The 20693-nt window shown below is 46.9% G+C and overlaps 1 protein-coding gene across 1 annotated transcript in view; it reads right to left on the bottom strand.

The window, feature by feature from the left end:
* The window catches only part of LOC144821628 (plasma kallikrein-like), a 182373-nt gene that overhangs the window by 115257 nt on the left and 46423 nt on the right, over positions 1-20693 (bottom strand). The window contains exon 3 of the mRNA XM_078678867.1: positions 4592-4698. Coding sequence (XP_078534993.1) covers positions 4592-4698 — 107 coding nt within the window. The remainder of the gene's footprint in view (positions 1-4591; positions 4699-20693) is intronic.

Genomic DNA, 20693 nt, shown 5'->3' with positions numbered 1-20693 from the left:
CTCATCAGCAACAGACTGGACTACGGCAACGCACTCTACGCCAGGATCAATAAGAACATCACTCCGAAAATCCAGACCATCCAGAACACCACCGCCAGACTAGTCCTAAACCTACTGTGCCACTGCCACATCAGCCAACACCTACGGACACTACACTGGCTCCCCGTCGAGAAGAGACTCACCTTCATGCTTCTCACACACCCACAAAGATCTCCACAACACTGGGCCCACCTACATGAACCAACGACTCTCGTTCCACTCATCCCAAAGATTCCTCCTCTCAGCCCAGCTATCCTTCACAACGGTTCCACGCATCGTGAAGACCAGAACAGGAGGATGCTCCTTCTCCCTCCTCGCGGCCAATGCATCGAACACTCTCTCTATCCACCTCCGACTGACACCAACACTCTCCAAGTTCTTGAAAGGCCTCAAGACCTGGCTCTTCGACGAATCTCAGTGAACATCCAGGAGCTGTGCCCCCCTCAGCGCCTTGAGACCCCTTTGGGTGAGTAGCTGCGCTTCACATTCTAATGTTATTGATTATTTGAATTTGAGCTTTACACTCTATCTCACTTTTATCCCTTGAACTGGAACTCTTCACGGGTTCATTCTGACACCTTTTCAACCCATTCTTAGAATAGGAATTCTTTCCTTTATAGAATGCGATTGATGCAATATTATTATGATTTTGACCTACTCATACTTTCATTATCAATTCTGCTATTTTAATGAGATATTGAACTAATTGAATAAAAGGAGATTTTACTAAATCTCAAATGAAAATAAAACCCTTAAAACTAACTCAAACCGGTGTGATTATCATTTATGGGATCATTTGCTCCTCAAAATACAACGGCCAAGGTCCGTTGCATATTCTAATCAAGGAGAAGAGAAACTTGAAACGGGAATCAGCCCTGAGAGAGAGAGACACTAAATCATATTATTTTAAACTGATTCCCACTGCAGCACCAATAAGCTGCTCCATAAAAGAAAGCACTGAAGATGCTGCTCATTCTTGGAAAGAATTCTATCTTGACCAGAACCAATGAACTAACAAGACTCCCACTGGAAGACTCGCATACTGCATACTTCTCTGGTATCCAGTCAACAACCAGCTACAACAGCTGCTTCTTTATATATGAGCTCCTCCCTCCAGAAGAACGTTCACCATTGTGCCTGAGAAACGCTTCGTACATGCAACAAGAGTGGAACGCGGTAAACATCCTTTACAACGCAACTTTTACCACGCAGTGCCTTTACGACGCAACTTTTACAACGCAAACCATTACAACGCATTGCACTGGGGGGCGCTCTAGGATAGGGAATAGGTTTAATGTACTATCCAACACCTTCCCTACTATCCACGGGGCCTGGAGTTGGAATAGTAAATTAAACTATTCACTATCCAGCGCCCCAAAGCACTATGCGTTGTAATGGTATGCGTTGTAAAACGTGCGATGTAAAGGTAGGCGTTGTAAAGGTATGCGTTGTAACGTCATACATCCGTGGAACACCATTGCAAGTCAGCGTGCTTGCCCACTGTCCCTGCCTGGCTTCTCTGCAGCAGAAGCTCTTATGTAATGGTCTGTTGCACCACTGGGTCTGCTTTAGCTGGGCCTCACCTACGAGGCTAAAGCATGGGGCTGATAAAGCATACCCTTTGAAAATTATCAACTTACCTGCTGCAACACACATGGTGACTGTAAAATGTAGGAAGAGGTGGGAAAGCATCACAGAGAGATGGGAAACTTAGATTTTAGTCTTGGTGACTGTTTTGGTGGGAGGAGCTATTGCTCATCTACGTCTCAACTGTGATGTTGAAGAGGGCTGAGGAGATAATCAGAATATACTGCTATTGGGAACGGATCGATAAAGTGATTGACGATGTCTTGAGCCAATGGCAGAAGGCTGCTGATCCAAAGAACTTAGTGCCTGAAGGAAACTTTCCCAAAGAGCACTAGTTTTTTAAAATTTGTTTATATGTTATCTAAACATGAATAAAACATTACAAGCCATATTTAAATTACAGTACTGCGTGTTACAGTGCACAACAAGGCATCTCAGGTATTTTTATACACCAGAGCTTAAACGATGTTACAGTTTGTATTACGAATCCGCTGTAAAGGAATTGTCATGTAATGTAAAGACAATATCTCAGTATACATGTTTATAAAAGCAGCAAAACAGTACATCTAGGCAACATTGAAATATCTAACAGGTTACCCAGGCAGTGCACTAGGCTTGTGCTTGTGTGGTATTGCGTACAGACTGAATAGGTCTGTAGGTGAATGTAACTAACAACTTACAAGAGGCTTCTGTGTCTAGAGAAAAGGGTTTCAGCATCCGACTCAGAAGCACTGATGGTTATGTATCTAATGCGACTTGGGTGGTATCTGACAGTGTCATATTCTTCTCCTTGGCCCATGCCATAAATGGCTCCCAAATATCTTTTGGTCGAGACGCTAGTGGCATTAGGTCCCAGAAGGCCGCCAGCTGTTCTTGACAGTATGTGATGTTGTGTATCCAGGTGTCTATTTTAGGGAACATGTTACCACCCCAGTGTATCGCTAACCTGCATGAGCAGTAACATCATAGCTGTGAGTCGACCCACTCCAGGGGGGTCCTCCTTGACATGCCCCAACAAAGCAACTAGCGGTGTGCACTGCAGTCCTAATCCCGTGTCTTAATGTATGATCTCATATACTCTTTTCCAGTATCGGGATATGGGGGGCAGGACCATGCTAAATGCAGAAAAGTTGTTTGTTCTTGGTACATTTCCAACAGTTCACATTCGGTCGCAATCCCATTTTGTGCAACTGTAAGGGTGTACGATACAACCTGTGTAAAAAACGTAAAATTAATGAGTTTGTAGTTTGGTGATAGGTGCCTGAGCTGGGAGCAGCAGTGGTTCCACTAGTCGTCTGTAGGGGACGCGCCTAGGTCTGCCCGACACTGCTCCAGCGCACGAGCTGTGGTGAGAATTGCGGTTGTTTGAGTTGAATTATAAAGACTTGTAACTAGCTTACGAGGTGAAGAGATAGTTAATACATTTTCTAATGATGTCAGTATGGTGGGCGCATCTGGAAACAAGCTATGTAGTGTTTTGAATATGGTTCTGAGTTGGTAGTATAGGCGCATTTCTAGAATGGGCGTTGGAGCATCCCCTGAATTGTTGAGCCTCTCTAGAAATTACCCACTTGGGTATAAATCCACTAGTGTGTTTAGGCACATGTTGCGGGCGCGCTTTATAGCACCTCTATCTTGTAAAGGGGGGCTGAGTGGGCGGTACGCTAGTGGGATGGAGGGCGTATAGAGCGATGGGGTTCCGGTACCCTTCCTTAGACCCTCCCAAGCCCATAGCAATGTCTCTACAGTGTTCACCTCCCCGTTTGTTCTGTGATATGGTTGATATGAACTACCTGCAGTGGAGTTGGCCTGCCACGTCCTTCTCAATTGCCACTTGCGACTGAAATTGGATAGGGTGCACCAAATAGTGGAGATATTGAGCTTGTGCGCACAGTGCGTATATTTCGAAGCCTGGTACACCCAGCCCACCATGCAAAACCGGTTGTGTCAGTAGTTCCCAATTAGCTTGTGGCTGTTCCCAGCCCATACCGGGCGTTCATCATGAAGTGGAGGGTTCTGAAGACTGCTTTTGTGAGGGGGATTGGTACATTTGCAAATAAATATAACAGCTTGGGCAGGACTATAAATTTGATTATGGCTATTCTGCCCACCAGAGACAGCGAACCAGATTGCTGTCTTACGCTCCAGCCACTCCAGTAGGTGGCCATAGTTCATACGCCATATTTCTTGTGTGTCTCTGCTGAGCTATATGCCCAGATAGTTCACTGATCCATCTGCCCAGGTCAAAGGAAACTCGAGTTCTGTCCTAAGTGGAGCAACGGTCAGGGGCAAAAGCGACGATTTGGTTCAATTCACATTTACTCCAGACATGCCACTGAACTGGAGAACCTCCCTCAACACTGGGTTAGGATTCCCATCTGGCTTATGGATGTATAGCGTGATGTCGTCCACATACATTGATATTATTAAACCTCTGTCCGTGAACCCAAGCCCCCTTGCCATATGATGTTGGCATATTCTGGCTGCCAGTGGTTTGATGGCCATCGCAAACAGCAGCGGCGAGAGAGGGCATCCCTGCCTGGTACCACGTGTTATTGGGAAGGGGTCCGACAGTAACCCATTTGCTTTTAGTCTCGCCGTGGGCTTCATATAGAGCAGACAGATCAGTTTGTTGAAGTTAGGACTCAAACCCTTCCTGGACAATATGGTGAACAGGTATGGCCCCTCCAAAAAGAGCACTAATTGTTCATATTTTGTATTTAAAAGTGTGCCTTGGCTTATAACTGGAAAGTAGACCAATCTGAGTCCCTTCTTAGGGATTTTTTTAAACAGGGGAATGATCTAAAAATAGTGACACCTAAAGCAGTAAATTGGATGGTTGGTAATTCCACAACAGCATACAAAAATAGTTCAAGCAACATTATGAAGCAAAGCAATACATGTAGCCTACGTACTGAATAAAGTTTAGCAATTTTATTCCCAATAGCAAAGAAGAACGTTTTACCATTTGTTCTAGTGTTGCATAGCTTTCGGGATAGGCCAGAGATTGCTCCTTGCAACGTTATATTAGGCAGTGCTCCACTTGCACTGTCTTTCATGAAACAAGCAAACCTAAAAAGAAAATATAAGACTTCAACATTCAAAAAGTAAATAGAAAAGACATTAATAGAAAAATCACCAGTGAATTGTTTTACATTGTTCACACATTTTACACACCAATGAGAGAAACAAAAGTCTGCGAGCAAAGACAGACGTGATGATATTTGTCTACAAATTTAACAACCTTTAAATCGGAACTTTCTCCAAAACTGTGCCATATGCAACTGGCAACTGAAGCGGATCAAATCTAGAAAAATTGTGCGTCAACCAATATTCATACAATTGAAGACTAATTATGTATACACACCATTTCTTGTTGGACAGAAGCATAATCTAGTGAAGTCCCTGTCGCATCTGCACCAGTTTTTGGCCTTGGCCAAGGGCAGGAATTCCATTTACTTTCAAGGGTATGATGGGAGATTAACAGGGTGGTGGTGACCATTATAATGGTAGTACAAGTACTGCTGTGCAGATGATTCTGTTCTGCCTCGTTGCCCTGTAGAGTTTCCTGGTTGAAACTGTACCTAATGGACACCCGTCCAAGATTTCCCCCCCTGCGGTATTTGCAAAGCAGTGCAGGGGAAGGCCAGGGATTCTATATGGTCTAGGGGAGCCAGGTTTCAAGGTAATATTCAGGATAGCTATTGTGGCGTGGACAACCGTTCCCTAACAAGATTGGATTCAGGGGACTCCTTGCCATCACCAACATGGTAATCCATAGGATCTCCATTTGTCTCGCGATGCCCGTGTACAACATGGTCTTTCAAAGTACAGTGGTTCCGGAGTCATGTCTGCCTTTAAGTATCCAAGGGATTTGCTCTTCCATACGGGTCTGATAAGCATGTGCATCAGTATTTCCCAGGACCTCTTTGAGCCCCAGGGGGTAGGAGGCCGGGGGGTACAGCAAACGAATAGCTGCCGGGGGCTACAACAAACGAATAGCTGTCCGCACCACCTCAGTACTACCTTTCTTCCGCCGTGTTAGGGGGGGGGAAGTTGACAGAGGCGGTGCAGCAGAAGTGGACACTGTCCTTGTCTTCTCTGGGCAAGAGGTAAAAGACAGAATGCTTTGTACTCATTAAAGTGATTTTTTTATAATGCACGTCTACGTTCTAATACACAATGTGTTTTAGCTGACATTTTTACTTTCAGAAATAATTAGCGTGTTTGCAACATCGTTTAGCCCACTGCTCAGAGCATTAACAGAAAAGATATGTCCCTGTTCCTTTGAACTGTCGTCAGACTTATGTATATTGACCTGTCTCTTACAGAAAAGCCCTACTTTTGGACTACCCTCAGGTGCTAGAGGTGTTGTAGTGTTGCTCAGTCTGCTGAGTTCTATAAGTCAGAGTATGTGGGTGGAGTGCGTTGAAATCATCCTGGACGCATGCCAGTGAGTCAAGGTCACCACAGCCCTGTTTTCCTGTCCTGAAAATGCTGCCAGAGAGGGGCAGATAAGGTATGTGCAGACAGCATGTGCTTTTGAGAAGAAAGCAAGCCGACACACTCCCCTCCTCCCTACAAGTATAAAGGCAGACAGACGGGGGAACTATCAAAGGACCCTTACATTCTATGGCTAGCTTCACCCACCCATGTTGGTGAGTGACGTCTATAAAAGGCCAGCGGACATCTGCATGTTAATAGAGCTGGCGTAAACCGCTGAATTTCACTATCTTCGTCACATGGGCTGGCTCTTTAAATTGTCTTATGTGCTGCATATAGCCACCACCATTGTCAAACCTTCATGAGAACAGCTAAAGGCACACATTTTTTATTAAGCTTTCGGATAGCTTTCCCTCCTAAAATCTAATTACAAGGAGAAGCCCTACAAGTAACAAGACTACATAAAACAATGGTAAATGTTACAGTTCAATTGGATGCATTTCTATTCTTTAAAAAGCAGTTATATATCTTTCTGACAAAATACGATTACATACTTTTCCTTAATACACAAATACGTATGCACTTGTGGAAAATAGTTGTGTTCACCCTAAATTTTACATAACGTATCCACATGCTGACCCACTTATTCACCTACAAGCCATTGTCGCTCTCTCACCAATGGAGGTGAGGTGGAAGTCATGTACAAACATAGGATTTAATGCAAAGGTCTGAAAAATGAATGTTACTTACCTTCCAGTGTCTATCTGTAGACTATTAACCTTTGAGAGGATAATGACCAATTTCTAATTAATATATCACCCACCTGGAAACATGCTTATGCTTGTTGAGTACCGTACAGATCTGATTATAGAAGCATTGTTCTCACAGTCCAACAATATCTTCCTTGGGAAGATTGACTTACAATTTTTACTTTATCTGTCTCCCTTCTGTTCTGAATACTTCTAAATATTGGTCATGCAAACCTTTATGCAACACCACCCAACAGAAAAGCTTCACACTAGATATCATAATTAGAATGAGAGTAGCAACCTATGCTGGCAGACAGGTTTGGTTACCTTCTTATACGTGTTGTACTCGTACTCTCAGATCTGACTTGATTTCAGGAACGTAATTCACAGAAACATTTCTTATACTATCACTAGACTCAAACCTTACTCCCACCTGAAAAATCCCATTCAGGTCCCACTTCACAAGAATATTAGCAATACCATCAGCACTACTTTTGAACTAATGTAGACAATACCTCTGTAGAAACAAGGAATAGTCCCTGATGACCTAAATCTTGTTCAGGTCACTCCCTTCCTATACAAAAAATAAAGCTGCCCCGGAGTATCGGAATAATGTCCACTTAGCTTCCAATCTACATGTCCCATATAAAGCATTCAAAGTTGTGTAGGAACTCATTCTAATAAATTGATTGAGGATGATAAACTCCTGGATAATATTTGGTCATTTTGAATGAAGAAAGTTTTGGCCAGTTATACTCCTAGACTGGTTTTTGGCGTTGGGCACCTTTAACCACGCCAGCCTTCTGTAAGCACTTAGAATAGGAATAGGTATGAAGGGCACATTTATCAGGTGGTTTCAGAAAAACGGATGCCAACAAATATAAGAGTATCTCCTTGCCCACCCCTCTGCTGCCAGGTATTCAACAGTACTCTATCCCTGCCTTCTCCTTTCAGTCAATATAAGGAAGCTCTAGGCTCTCTTCTCAGAAACTCTAAAATGTTGGTCCACTTTTATGTCATGTTATTAAGCTCGATTTGAAAGTCTAGTCTATGGAAGACATCCTTATACCTTCCCAGACTCCAGTCTTGTTTGCCCCCCATTGTTTCAAATGCATCATCATCTACACTCTTTATTTCAGTAAATAAAAATTCCATAAAAGAGACATGCATATAAAATCATAAAACCTTAATTATCATAATATACATTCATAATCTTAAAATAATAAATGCATGAAATCTTATTACTACGCCACACAGTTTCGTAAGGTCAATGCAAATGATTTAAAATCTTAAAATCAATTGGTCACTATCAATTGTACACCTTAAAAGTTCCTAATTTGTCAAGTTAGGCAGCTACTGACATTTTCTTCCAGACAAACCATACACTCATTAAAAACCCTGATATTCCAATCACCTTTGATTCCAACAAATCTATTTGGAGATTTTAATCAATCAAATTAGGCAGCTACTCCTATTTTCTTCCGTTCAAACCACATAATCATTAAAAAAACTCTATACTGCAAACACCTTTGGGGCCGATGAATCTGTCTGAAGGATTCCACACACCTCCAGGTGCCTTTTGACACCTAGACGTCTACAGATTGGAGTTATCCACCTGGCCCTCACCCTGCGATAGGCACAGGATGGGCAGCCCATAGCAACAAGATCAGATGGCTCCACCCATCTTGAGGTGAAAGTGCAAAGTAGCAAAGTACCATATCTGAAGAGGATATAACGTTTCCTGGCCATGTTTGGTTCAATATCATCTAGAAAAGACTGCACAGTAAAACTCATTTATCAATAAAAATGTTCCTTTTAGTGTACCCAATGTTGATAAAGTTAGGAATTTATTGAGCTAATAAGATCGAACAATGCTTTCAATTCAATTACTGAAATGGAATTACAGCTTCCCCTGGGGTCTTTCCATCGATTTATCTAAACCCAATTCAGAGAACATTTCTCTTACATGTCTCATCCAGGAGAGATCTGCAGTAGCAGGATACCTAAGGATTTCCTCAAGACCATTATGGTAAAATGTCAATTTGGATGTAACCCAAAATCATCTCCTCCCAAAAATTAGAGGCCTTATTGCCACCCACTCTGAGATAGGTCTAAGACAAGCATCAAACTTCGGGGGAATCAAGGGGGTGCTGACCGGAATACACAACACTTGCCTTAAAAATGGATGTTCCACTATTTCTAGCTGTTTGATGTCATTTGTGACCCCAAAGCTCCGCACCGTATAAGGCCACCCTCAAGGACTGATATAAATAAAGAACTGAAGAAAACGGTTTAAAGTGAAGTCCTCTATAAATCTTCATCAGGCCACCAATCTGCGGTTCTAATTTTAGCCTTCACTTGTAGATATGTTGGGCCCATTCCATCTTCCCATCTAAGGTAACACCCAGATAGTCAAAGGTATAGACCTGCTCGAGTGGGATCCCATTCAGCATTGGATTCAATCAAGAGGTATGGCAAGGATTAAAAACATATATTTGGTTTTGGACACGTTAATTTCCAGTACCCTATAACTACAAAATTTGCTAGACTGGCCCAATACTCTTGGGATCCCCATGGGTGGCTTAGCGAGAAAGAGAGTATCATCTGTGAATGTAAGGACAGGAACTCTCATGCTTACTAATTTAGGTGCATCGTTGTCATGCTCATTTAAGCAATTTACAAGTCCATTAATAAACAAGGTAAAAAGGGTTGGTGCCAATACACAACCCTGCTGCACTCCTTTACTCACTGAAAATGGTACAGTCACATCACCCAACTTTCCACAACATACCTGGGTGTAGGTACATTCATGCAGCCACTCAATGATTTCACATAAATACTATGGAACAACCATCTCTCTCAACAAAGACCAAAGATTTGCCATCAGGACCAAATCGAAGGCAGCTCTGAGGTCCACAAACACTGCGTAGAGTCTACCTTTGACAATAGTAACCATCTTCCAATATATTAGCTGAAACCTAAAAAGGTGATCAATGGTTCAGGTACCAGACCTCAAGCCCACCTGAAAGGGACATAAAACCTCATTCTCATCTAACCATTATCTCAAACTCAATCTACTGAAAACAGAATTTCCTCTGATATCCCTGACACAATGCATGATACCATTTCAAGTCTGATTAAACTCACTCAACTTGCTTGACTGTAGTCCTCGTATAATCTACACTACAAAATTGCTCAGCGTTGTGTTTGACAAAAACCTATATCTTAAAGCGCACATTAACTCCATGCCTAAAAGCATTCAGTTCTACCTCAGGCATCTTGGAGGAACTGAGTCCTTCATCTCAGATGATAATTTCGAAACTTTGGTTCAGTCCAACCAACCAACCCGACACCTTCAATCAGCCTCCTTTGCTGGCACCCTTTGGATCAGCTGAGCTAACAGTGAAGGACGGTCCTTCTCGTACTTGGCAGCCAAGGCTTAGAACGGCCTCCCCCTGCACCTCATGACCTCTCCATTAATCCAGCAATTCAGAAGGGAACTAAGACCTGGTTGCTTGACTGATCCGCCCTACACGCAGCAGCATACAGCTGTGGTGCCTCAAGACTCTCACATGCGATTTTCCGCGCTCCATAAATGATTAAAGTCTCCTATGCTTATAGGGATAGACTATGAAGCTCACTTCTCACAAGTTTTCCCCAGTATCCACTGCCATCACAAATGGCTTTTGTCCACTCAACTATCAGGCTGGTTTCTAAATGGAACAGACATACCTCTCCTGTTCTGAACATGTTTAAATAGCTGGCAAATGCAGCCAAACATACTTTAAAACTTGCTGCATGGTTGGAAACGTAATATAGGAACCTAAAAATAAAAAAAAAATATGGGTGTGCACTCAGAGTTTGAAAATATTTCATGCCAGGTATCAAGATGAACCCCGTGAAATATTTAAAATAGAACAGAAATGCTTACTGTTTCAGTGTCCTTGTTAGACCTAGTATCTTTGGCATGTTTTCCCCCCTGTCTTTTTTGGTTCTGACATCCTGTTTTTGACTGTGCTGCATTTCATTTTTTGCTGGTTTTAGAACCTTGTGCACTGTTCTACTGCTGATCAGTGCTCCATGTGTAAATTGTAATTGTGATTGGTGATCCATGATTGGCATATTTGATTTACTGGTAAGTCCCTGGTAAAGGGCACTGTGTGTGCCCAGGGTCTGTAAATCAAATGCTACTAGTGGCCCGGCCCACAGCACTGATTGTGCCACCCACAGGAGTAGCCCTGTAACCATGCCTCAGGCTTGCCACTGCAGTGTCTGTGCGTGCAGTTTTAAACTGCCATGTCGACCTGGTAAGAGCACCCACTTGACAGGCCAAACCTTCCCTTTTACTACATGTAAGGCACCCCTAAGGTAGGTCCAAGGTAGCCCTATAGGCAGGATACAGTGTGTGTGAACGGTGGGACATATACTGGTGTGTTGTGCATGCCCTGATAGTGAAATACTGCTATTTCGATTTTCATTATTGCAAGGACTATCTCTCCCATAGGTTATCATTAGAGCTGCCTTGTAACCTCTTACAAGTGTAACTTCTAATTGGAAGAGATAGAGTTTTGGAGTTTGGGGTCCCTGAACTCACAATTTAAAAATACATCTTTTAGTGAAGTTGGTTTTTAAAGTGCATGTTTGAAAATGCCACTTTTAGAAAGTGGGCCTTTTTCTTGCTTTACTATTCTGAGACTCTGCCTGGCAGTGGAATCCACGTCTGAGGGAGTTTGACAGTTGGGCTGTTTGTGCATTCACTCTAGACAGTCACTCAAAGGATGCTCAGGTATGCCCTGCATATTCTGAAAGCCCATCACGAGGCTGATGGGTCTTCCTGAGCTAGAGTGATGGGAGGAGTTGTCACTGACACCTGAATAGGGCTGTGTCTGTCCTCACACAAAACTGTCTCCACCCCCTTGTAGTGTGTCTGGAGCCAGGCCAGGGAAAGGCAGGGTCTTGTGCACTACAAAAACTTTCCTTTGAAATGTACCTACTAAGTACTGGAGCTGTGACACCATAACTTCAGGACACTTCTGGACTAAGAGGAGGTTCTGCCAAGAAGAAGAGCTGAAGAAGCTGTTGGAGGGTAACTGCCTCTCTGCTTGTTGTGCTGTGCTAGCCTACTGCTAGCTGTGTCGGTCTAGGACAGTGAAAGGACTGGACGTTGCTTTCTGTATCCTGCTTGCCAAGGCTCTCCAAGGGTTTGTGTGCTTGTCTCCTGTTAAGACGTCTCAGATCCATCAAAGACATCATCTGCAGCCCTGAACTCCACTGCTGGGAGTTCTGACCTGCCAAGTTATGCCAACTCCAGTTCTGGGCCATTGGAGGTGGTTTTGCTGCAAAGAACTGAAGAAAATCCATGCATCGACATTCAGTGCCTGTTTTTCCTGATGCAGCACCACCGTGCAGTTGAAAATGTGATGTCACCATTCGAGCTATAGTTGGGGCCAGCCGAATTCCCAGGTATGAGATCTCCTGTTGCGTCCATTGAAATGGAAACTGTTGTTGTATGTTTTCAACTATATCAGTTGGGATAGAAAGATTAAGTATTTGGTATTTAGTAAAGTGGCCTTTAAAGCCCGCAACCTCACCAAATGTATTTAATTCGGTGATTAGTGCTGGCAGATTAGTCTGAGGCTTCATATGCAATGGTATAACAACATCAGCATATAAGCTGACCTTAAGGATGTCTTTTCCAAACTTGATTCCTTCTATCTAAGAATCATTCCTCAAGCGTTGCACAAAAGGCTCCATACACAGAGCAAACAATAGGGGGTGCAGAGGGCACCTCTGCTCATCCCCCGGGAGATCGGGAAGGTGGTGGAGATGGGTCCATTGACACGGATAAAGGTTCTAGGTTCCCGGTAGATGCATTTGTTCCACGCTATAAACATTGCACCAAACCCAAAGTAGCGCAAAGTATCAAATAGATAGGTCCAACTCACCCTGTTGAATGCCTTCTCGGCGTCTATCGATAAAAACAGAGCTTGTTTGAGTGACCTCTGGACGCTATCCATAAGATGAAAAAAGCGCTTGGTGTTATCCCCCCCTGTCTAGTAGAAATAAAGCCGGCCTGATTGGCCTGATCGGGGTCAATCAGACCCCCCATCATTGGGTTTAGAAGTGATGCCAGGATGTTGGCGAAGATTTTTGCATCGACGTTCAATAATGATATGGGTCGGTAAGATTCATATTCTGTGGGATCTTTGGAAGGCGTTAGGATGACCGAAATGGCTGCCTCAGACATAGAATCGGTCACCGCGCCCGTCTCAAAAAATGAGTTGAAGAGCTTAGTCAAGAAGCGTGGAGGGTCCGAGCCAGCTACTTCCTGCTTTCCATCTGCAGCGCTCTAGCTGTTGGACGCAGGGGGGGATAAAAGGCGGATGTGCCCTAGGCAGCGCAGCGGACGAGCGCAGCGGGCGCGACGATGGCGCGCCGAAGTTTCGCCTAAGTTAAGCCCGTCTGCGCCCGTCCGCGGCCGGGCGCGGGCTAGGGCCATCCCCCCTGGCCTTTTATCGAGGCTTGTAACCTGGAGCCGTGAGGATCTGCTGGCCCTTCGGGGCCTTCAATCCGAGACATGCCTGCATAAAATGAAGGTGGAAAACACTCTAGGCTGTGACCATTGCAATTTTATCTTCAATCAGGGCACTAAGACATCTAGGGGCCCTCAGGCCTTGGTGTGTGGTCTGCTAAATGTCCGATCATTGCGAAAACATTGTTTGGATTTGCATGATCTCCTTACTAATAAACATTGGGACTTGGTTTTTATCACGGAAACGTGGCTAGACCAATACTCCACGCCCGAGGTCCTTGACGCTATCCCAGAGGGCTACTCCCTGGTGAGGTTAGACCGGGAAACTGGGAGAGGCGGCGGGATAGCTATTGTGGCCAGACAGGGCCTTCATTGCCACTTAGAACAGGCGAAGATCGTGGATGGTGAGGTTGGGGAATTTTCTATCTCTGTCAACGGGAGTTGCACTCTGAAGGGCCTTTTGATCTACAGGCCACCTGGCACTGCTGCTCGTTTCAGTGAGAGCCTTCTCGAAGGTATTACTGAGGCAGCACTGCGAGTGGAGAATTATTTGGTACTGGGGGATCTCAATCTCCATCTTGATGATCCCACTGACAGAGCAGCTAGTGAATTCCAACAAAGCATGGAAGCTCTACACTTTGTGCAGAAAGTTCTTCAGCCCACTCATCAACTAGGCCATACCCTAGATCCGGTTTTTGCGAACTGGGAACAGGTTGTTGTCTCCGACCCTATTCCCATTCCCTGGACAGATCACCACCTGGTTCCCTTTCAGATCCAGATTCAGGGAGCTCGACCGGTGATACCATCGGCCTCCAGGCACCATAGTCGACGCTGGTCTAACTTCTCCCAAATTAAATTTAATCAGGCCCTTATGGATAAAGGTCGTTTAGGGGGAGTGGGAGTGGAAGCCTTAAACACCAACTTGGACCTGCTCATTACGGAGTCCTTGGATCAAGTGGCCCCATTGGGCATATCAAGAAGGGGTGGTCGGTTGCAGGGTACGGCACCATGGTATGATGAGGAGGTACGGGCAGCCAAAGTGGTGTGTAAACGTGCAGAGCGACTATGGAGAAAGACCCTTACGGTGCTTGCGAAAACCGAATACAACGCTATTCGGCGAACCTACCATAGATTGATTAGGAAGGCCAAGACGACATACTTTGGCACCAGGATCTTGGAAGCTGAAAATTCCACTAAAGAACTGTTCCTAATCTATAAAACACTATCGGTAGGGAAACCTGTAGCAGTGCCGGAAGAACTCTGCACGGTGGAGGGTTGCGACCGAATAGCAGAATATTTTGCCAATAAGGTAGCAACAATCTACACCTCCTTCCCACACCAGATGGCTCCAATCCCGAGGTTTGGGACAACTACCAAGGGACTGGGGAAACAACGGCTGTCTAGCTTCACTACCCCCCCGACGGAGGAGCTCATCCGCATTTGCGGATCAATACGATCTGGCTCACCTAGGGACCCCACTACTCCCAGACGGCTGTTAGGAAGTCTGGATGTTCTCGAACCACACATCCGCCTTCTGCTCAACACCTCTTATGAGACGCAGACTGTCCCTGCTGCATGGAAACAAGCGATTGTTCTCCCGCTGCAAAAAAAAGCCAACATTAGCTTTGATAAATTTGAGAATCTACGTCCCATCTCTCTCCTGCCTTATATGGCTAAAGTTGCGGAAAAGATTGTCAATCTCCAGCTGATGAAGTACGTGGATGATGCCTGTCTGCTCCACGACTCTCAGTTTGGTTTCCGCCCCCGTCATTCGACGGAGTCAGCTCTTCTAATGGCGGTGGAAGCCTTGCGTCAGGGTGCGGATGAAGGCCAAACCATGGCTTTAATCCTGCTAGACCTCAGCGCTGCATTTGACACTGTAGCACACTCCATTCTGCTACAGTGTCTGGAGGAAGGGGGTATCTCAGGTGCAGCGCTGGGTTGGCTAGGATCCTTTCTATCTGACAGACGCTTTCAGGTCCATCTGGGCGATTGCTACTCTAGAGAGATCGGGTTGGGCCAGGGAGTGCCTCAGGGCTCCTCCCTGAGCCCCACCTTGTTTAATCTCTATGTTGCCCCTTTGGCGGGAATAGTGGAGAAATACGGGCTGCGTGTTGTGTCCTATGCCGACGACACGTAGCTGGCCATCTCCCTCTCACGGACCCCGGATCTTGCGGCGGACAACTTCAGGAACTGCATGAAAGATCTAGCAGCCTGGATGTCCGCCAACTGTTTAAAGCTAAACGGTAGCAAGACCGAGGTACTGATTGTGGGTGGGACTCCGGATGCCTGGTCGTCGGCATGGTGGCCTTCTTGCTTGGGCGAGGCGCCAGCTCCTTGCCAGGAGGCAAGGAACTTAGGGGTCTGGCTGGACTCTGGCCTGACCTTTGATATACATGTGGGCCGTGTGGCTGGGGTATGCTTCGGCGTCCTGAGGACCTTAAAAAAGGTGTTAGATCTTCTCCCCCTTGCGGCCCGCAGAACGTTGGTGCATGCCCTGGTGACTTCCCGCCTCGATTATGGCAACCTATTATATCTGGGTGCCTCCAGCAGGGTCATCGGGCGCTTTCAGGTGCTGTAAAATGCGGCTGCCCGTTTGGTGTTGAGGCTCCCCAGGAGATCCCCCTCCAAACCCGCGCTCCACGCACTTCACTGGCTTCCAGTTGCCAGTCGGGTTGAATTTAAAACTCTCTCCACATGCCATCGTATTGTGAATGGCAAGGCTCCTGCGTTGCTCAGGAACTTGGTGACCGTGTATGAACCCACACGTTGCCTTCGATCCTCCTGCACAGGGCTCTTAACGATACCAAGAGTAAGGAAAGCCCGCATGGGGGGTAGATCTTTTAGGCATCTGGCGGCCAAACACTGGAATGCTCTTCCTTTAAGCCTGCGTTTGGAGCCATCAGAATTGATTTTCAGAAAAAAACTCAAGACCATTCTGTTTAGCAGGTAGTCGGCGGGGAGGGTGGGTGGAACTTCAGTTTCTCACTTATCACAGCGCGGGGACACGCCGGTGGGCGTACTTCCAAGCGCTTTATAAATGTCCAAAATGAAAATGAAAGAAGGTTGCTAATTCTGGGCAGAAAGCCTTGTAAAACAAGGCTGAGAAGCTATCGGGACCCGGGTCCCTTCCCACCTTGAGGCGTGGGATGGCAGAGATGGTTTCTTCTATTCAAATTGGTCGGTCTAGCTTTTCAGCTGTAGCTGTTGGTAGGGTGGAGAGTGTGCATTTCTCCAAGTAGGAACTAGGGTCTCGTACCGGGGGATCTTGCCCTGTGTAGAGAGTGAGGCTGAAATCCCGAAAGACTTTCACTGTATGTGAGTCGGCAATGGCCTCCTTCCCCCACAGCATTTAATTGCTGCAATCGAAGATGCCACCATTTTAGCCTGAAGCCGTTGCCACAGTAGTGTCCCACATTTGTCACCACTGAGATAACATTTATGACGCAGATGAAGAAGAGCGTATTCATCCCTATCGAGATTGAGCCATTTTAGCAACAGCCTCATTTTATCCAAATAACGCTCCACCCTCGGGGCGCCCGTTTGCTTATGGATTGCTTCCATCCCCCCTACTTCGCGTTCCAGCTCTTGCCGCTTATCTCGACGGGCCTTGTTCTCTGTGGCAGAGATTGTTATTAATTTACCTCTCATCACTAGTTTCAGTGCCTCCCACACCACTGCTAGTGACGCCGTACCCACATCGTTGATCTCTAGGTATTCTATCAGTCAGGATTTTATCGAGGCCACTGTTTCAGGGGACTGAAGCAGGCTTTCACTCATGCGCCACCTTGGGGGGTTGTTGGGGCCCTGATTCCCTCGTATTGTAACTGAGATGAGAGCATGGTCAGATAGGAATCTGGGCTCAATGGCAGAGTCCGCCAGATGGGACATTAGGGACTTAGTGGCAAGAAAGTGATCCAACCGTGAGTACGATTTAAGGGATGCAGAATAATAGGTGTAATTGTTCTCATCCGGGTGATGGATACGCCATACATCCAGGAGATGGTTATCTGCAAGCCACCTCAACCCTCCCATAGAGAAAGGCTCCCGCTTGGGTCGACCTCTGTGCTGACCGGTCTAACCTCGCATCCATTACCAAATTAAGAACACCTCCCACTAGGAATGCTGCATCGGGGGATGCCAGCACCTCTGCTAGAGCTTTAAGAGTAAATGATTCTTTCTATGTGTTAGGAGTGTATATGGAGGCTAGAGTGATATAGGAATTTTGTCCCAGAAAATTCTAATTGCCAATAGACGGCCCTTTAGGTCCGCTAGGGTAGCCACCACTTTACCCGGGAAGTGAGCCCTGATCAAAATCGCCACCCCATTTTTCTTGGCTGGACCCGAGGACCAAAATTGCTGTGGGAAGAGTTGTGTTTGCATGCGCATACTGTCCCTCGAGAGAAGATGCAACTCCTGCAACAGGCAGATGTCACTACCTGAGTTTTCTAAAAGGGAGAGGATTTCTGACCTTTTAACCGGGTTGTTCAACCTTCTGACATTAAGGTTTACCACCTTTACAGCTCTACCCATTGTGTGGGATTGGAAGAGATGGGTAATGCAAAGCATGATACATTCTCCCGGCCCCCTCCTGCCCAAGTCAAGTCAGTTGGTGCAATGGGGAACGGGTGGTAGGAACCCTTGTGACTGGTGTGGAAAACATAAAAAGGAAAAAAAAAAACAACCCCAATAACATTAAGCCCCCAGCCCCTAAACAGGGAACACAAGGAAAGACAAAAGTTTGTCAATAACGGGAAATCCCAAGGGGACGTGATGTAGAGGTAGGCCGTCAAGTCTGAGCTGATCCCGTCACTCATCGGCATGATAGTGTTCAACATCAGGAGTCTACACCATGTCAGGGGTCCCTCCGGCTCTGCCTCAGGTGATCCATCTCAGCAATTGATGAGTAAGTGTTTCAGGGGGTGACCGGACGGTCCGGTGACTGGGACAGGGAGGTAATCACCGCCTCCCTTTCTCTGGCAATTGTTGCTGGGTCTGGTTTAAGCTTGGAAGATGACTTCCCGACCAGCTGCCACTATGCAGGTTTCTGCACGAATATTTCACGAGTCCCGTCAGACTGCTTTGTAGTTGAGTTGTCTGTAAGACCCAGTACCTCTTGTGCCTCTTTCAGTGAGCGAAGTTGCCGTAGTCAAACCTGGTATTTGAAAATGATCTGGAAGGGGTGACCCCAGGAGTAGGAGGTACCTTGCTCTCGAAGGTGGGTGGTGATGGCTCAGAATTCCATTCTGTTGACCAGTGTGGAGGCTGCCAGTCCTGGAATAAAGTAGGTGTATGGCCTTGAAAGTAGATGGGCTGGCTTTTCCGTGCTTTGTGGATTATTTTCTCCTTCAACTGAAAATCATGCACGCACAGAAGAATGTCCGGCGGTGGGGTCTTGTTCCCTTTTGGTAGTCCTACTCGGTGCACCCTATCCATCTGAATTCCTGTGGAAGTGTCGCCATCCACAACATGTTGAAAGAGGGCCAGGACATAATGCTCCGAGATCGTCTCCCTCCTCCTGCCAGGGAACTCCCCTGATCCTTACGTTTGGTTCGTCTAGTGCGGTTTTTGAGATATTCGGCTCGTGCTTGTAAGTCTACATGCTTCTCCTGGAGACAAATCAGTTCTTGCTACATTATGTTGATCTCTTCGCCACAGCTGGTTTCATGGTCCTCCAAGGTAGCAACGCATTCCTCCACCTATTCTATGGCACGTCTGATCTCTCTTGGATCTGTGGAGAGCTGGCTTTTCATTTTTGGATGTCCTCTTTGAAAGAGGAAAACAGCTCTGTCATGAAGGCCTTGGTTGCCGGGCTATCCGCACCGTCAGTCGCCTCCATAGGGCCCTCCTTGCTATGTGCACCGCTTGTAGGGCCATCAGGTAAAGACTGCTTCATCAGCATCTCTTTTACTGTCCTGTCTTTTTTGGCGCACGCAGCGGCCATTTTAGTCTGGGCAAGATAACGTTGCGTGGTATCCCACTCTCTCTCATCGGAAGGCAGGGGCTTGGATGCTTGGTTAAGTGCACTCAATGTCTCTGTGTTCCTCTTAGGTCCTGCAGGATCTTCTCTGGTCAGCTACCAATGTGCATCCACAGCCCCCTGAAGGCAGAGCGTGCCAATATTGCCTCGCGCCCCCCCTTTCCTTCCTGTTTTACTGATGCCCCTAAGACGAAGTTCCACTGTCGTCAGAAGGTTTGTGGCAAGTGTGGGGTTTAACAATGGTTTTGGCCTCTGTGTCTCGGGCCCTTTTACACCCTTGCCATAGGTGCTGTGGGCTCAAGCAGGGTCAAGTACGCATGTGCTCTAAGGCCTAGAGACGGGAGAGAGTGAGCGGATGCAGTTCAACCATACCCTCTACGCAGACCCTGAGGCAGCGGCCGATGAGCGCTGGAATCCAAAATTCAGCCCCTCCCTTAGCCTCTACTGTCCAGGGGCCCACCATCCAGCCCCGGAGCAATCCCAGGGTGCAAAATTGCAGGTGCTCATCCACTCCACCAGCAGGCAGACTGATAGTCACCTCCAGTGCCTGCCCCCAGCCAGCTGCAGGGGTTGATAGTTACGGAGCGGAGGAAGGTGCCCTTCAGGGCTGGTAGTCGCTGTAACTGGGGTCCAGGCCCTGACTCGTATCCTCCTAAGCCCAGGGGACCCCTGTCCAGCGCCCCAGCAAACAAGGGGGTACAGGGCTGCAGACTCTCACCCCCTGCACCAGCTACCTGTCAATGCACTTTCCCTTCTTCCTGCCCCCACTGAGCCTCAAGGGGGGCAGTGACCACTGATTGTTGGAGGGGGACCCCCAGGGTGGACAGCTGCAGACACCTTGTTCTAGTCCCTCTGTAGGCCTCACGGCACCAAGTGCTTACCGGGTCCGCGCTGAGGTGTGCAGGGCGCGCTCAGGTGACAACCGGCTCATAGATGACAGTCGCTCTCCTCCAACGATCAGCATCCATGCGTCTGCGGCAATAGGGGATCAGCTGTTCAGCACTCAGCCGGTCCTCACTACAGGCACGGTGAGTATCGGTCACTGTGTGAACCGCCCAGGATCTCTGTGAGGGCGTTCAATCTCTGGCAGCACCGGGTGGAGGATCCCTGCTGCTGCACCCAAAATGGCGTGCGTCGCTCCATTCCCGCTCTGCTTCCTTGCATGGGAAGGGGTTTCGTCAGGGTGCACTGAGCCGCTCCTCCAGGCAGGAAGCAAAGCCACCCTGGTCGCGCAGCTGCACCCGCTTACGTCTGCCTGGCGTCCACTTCGGTCAGCTGAATCCACTCACAGGCCGCGGCCGCCCACGAGCTGCACTGCACAACAGCCGACAGGCCTCACAGCGTCGCCGCCTCCTCTACACTG

This window comes from Lissotriton helveticus, chromosome 2_2, assembly GCF_964261635.1.
Source record: "Lissotriton helveticus chromosome 2_2, aLisHel1.1, whole genome shotgun sequence".
Lineage (NCBI taxonomy): Eukaryota > Metazoa > Chordata > Amphibia > Caudata > Salamandridae > Lissotriton > Lissotriton helveticus.
Note: the sequence above shows the minus strand (reverse complement) of the source record. Positions and strands in the feature narration are given on the sequence as shown.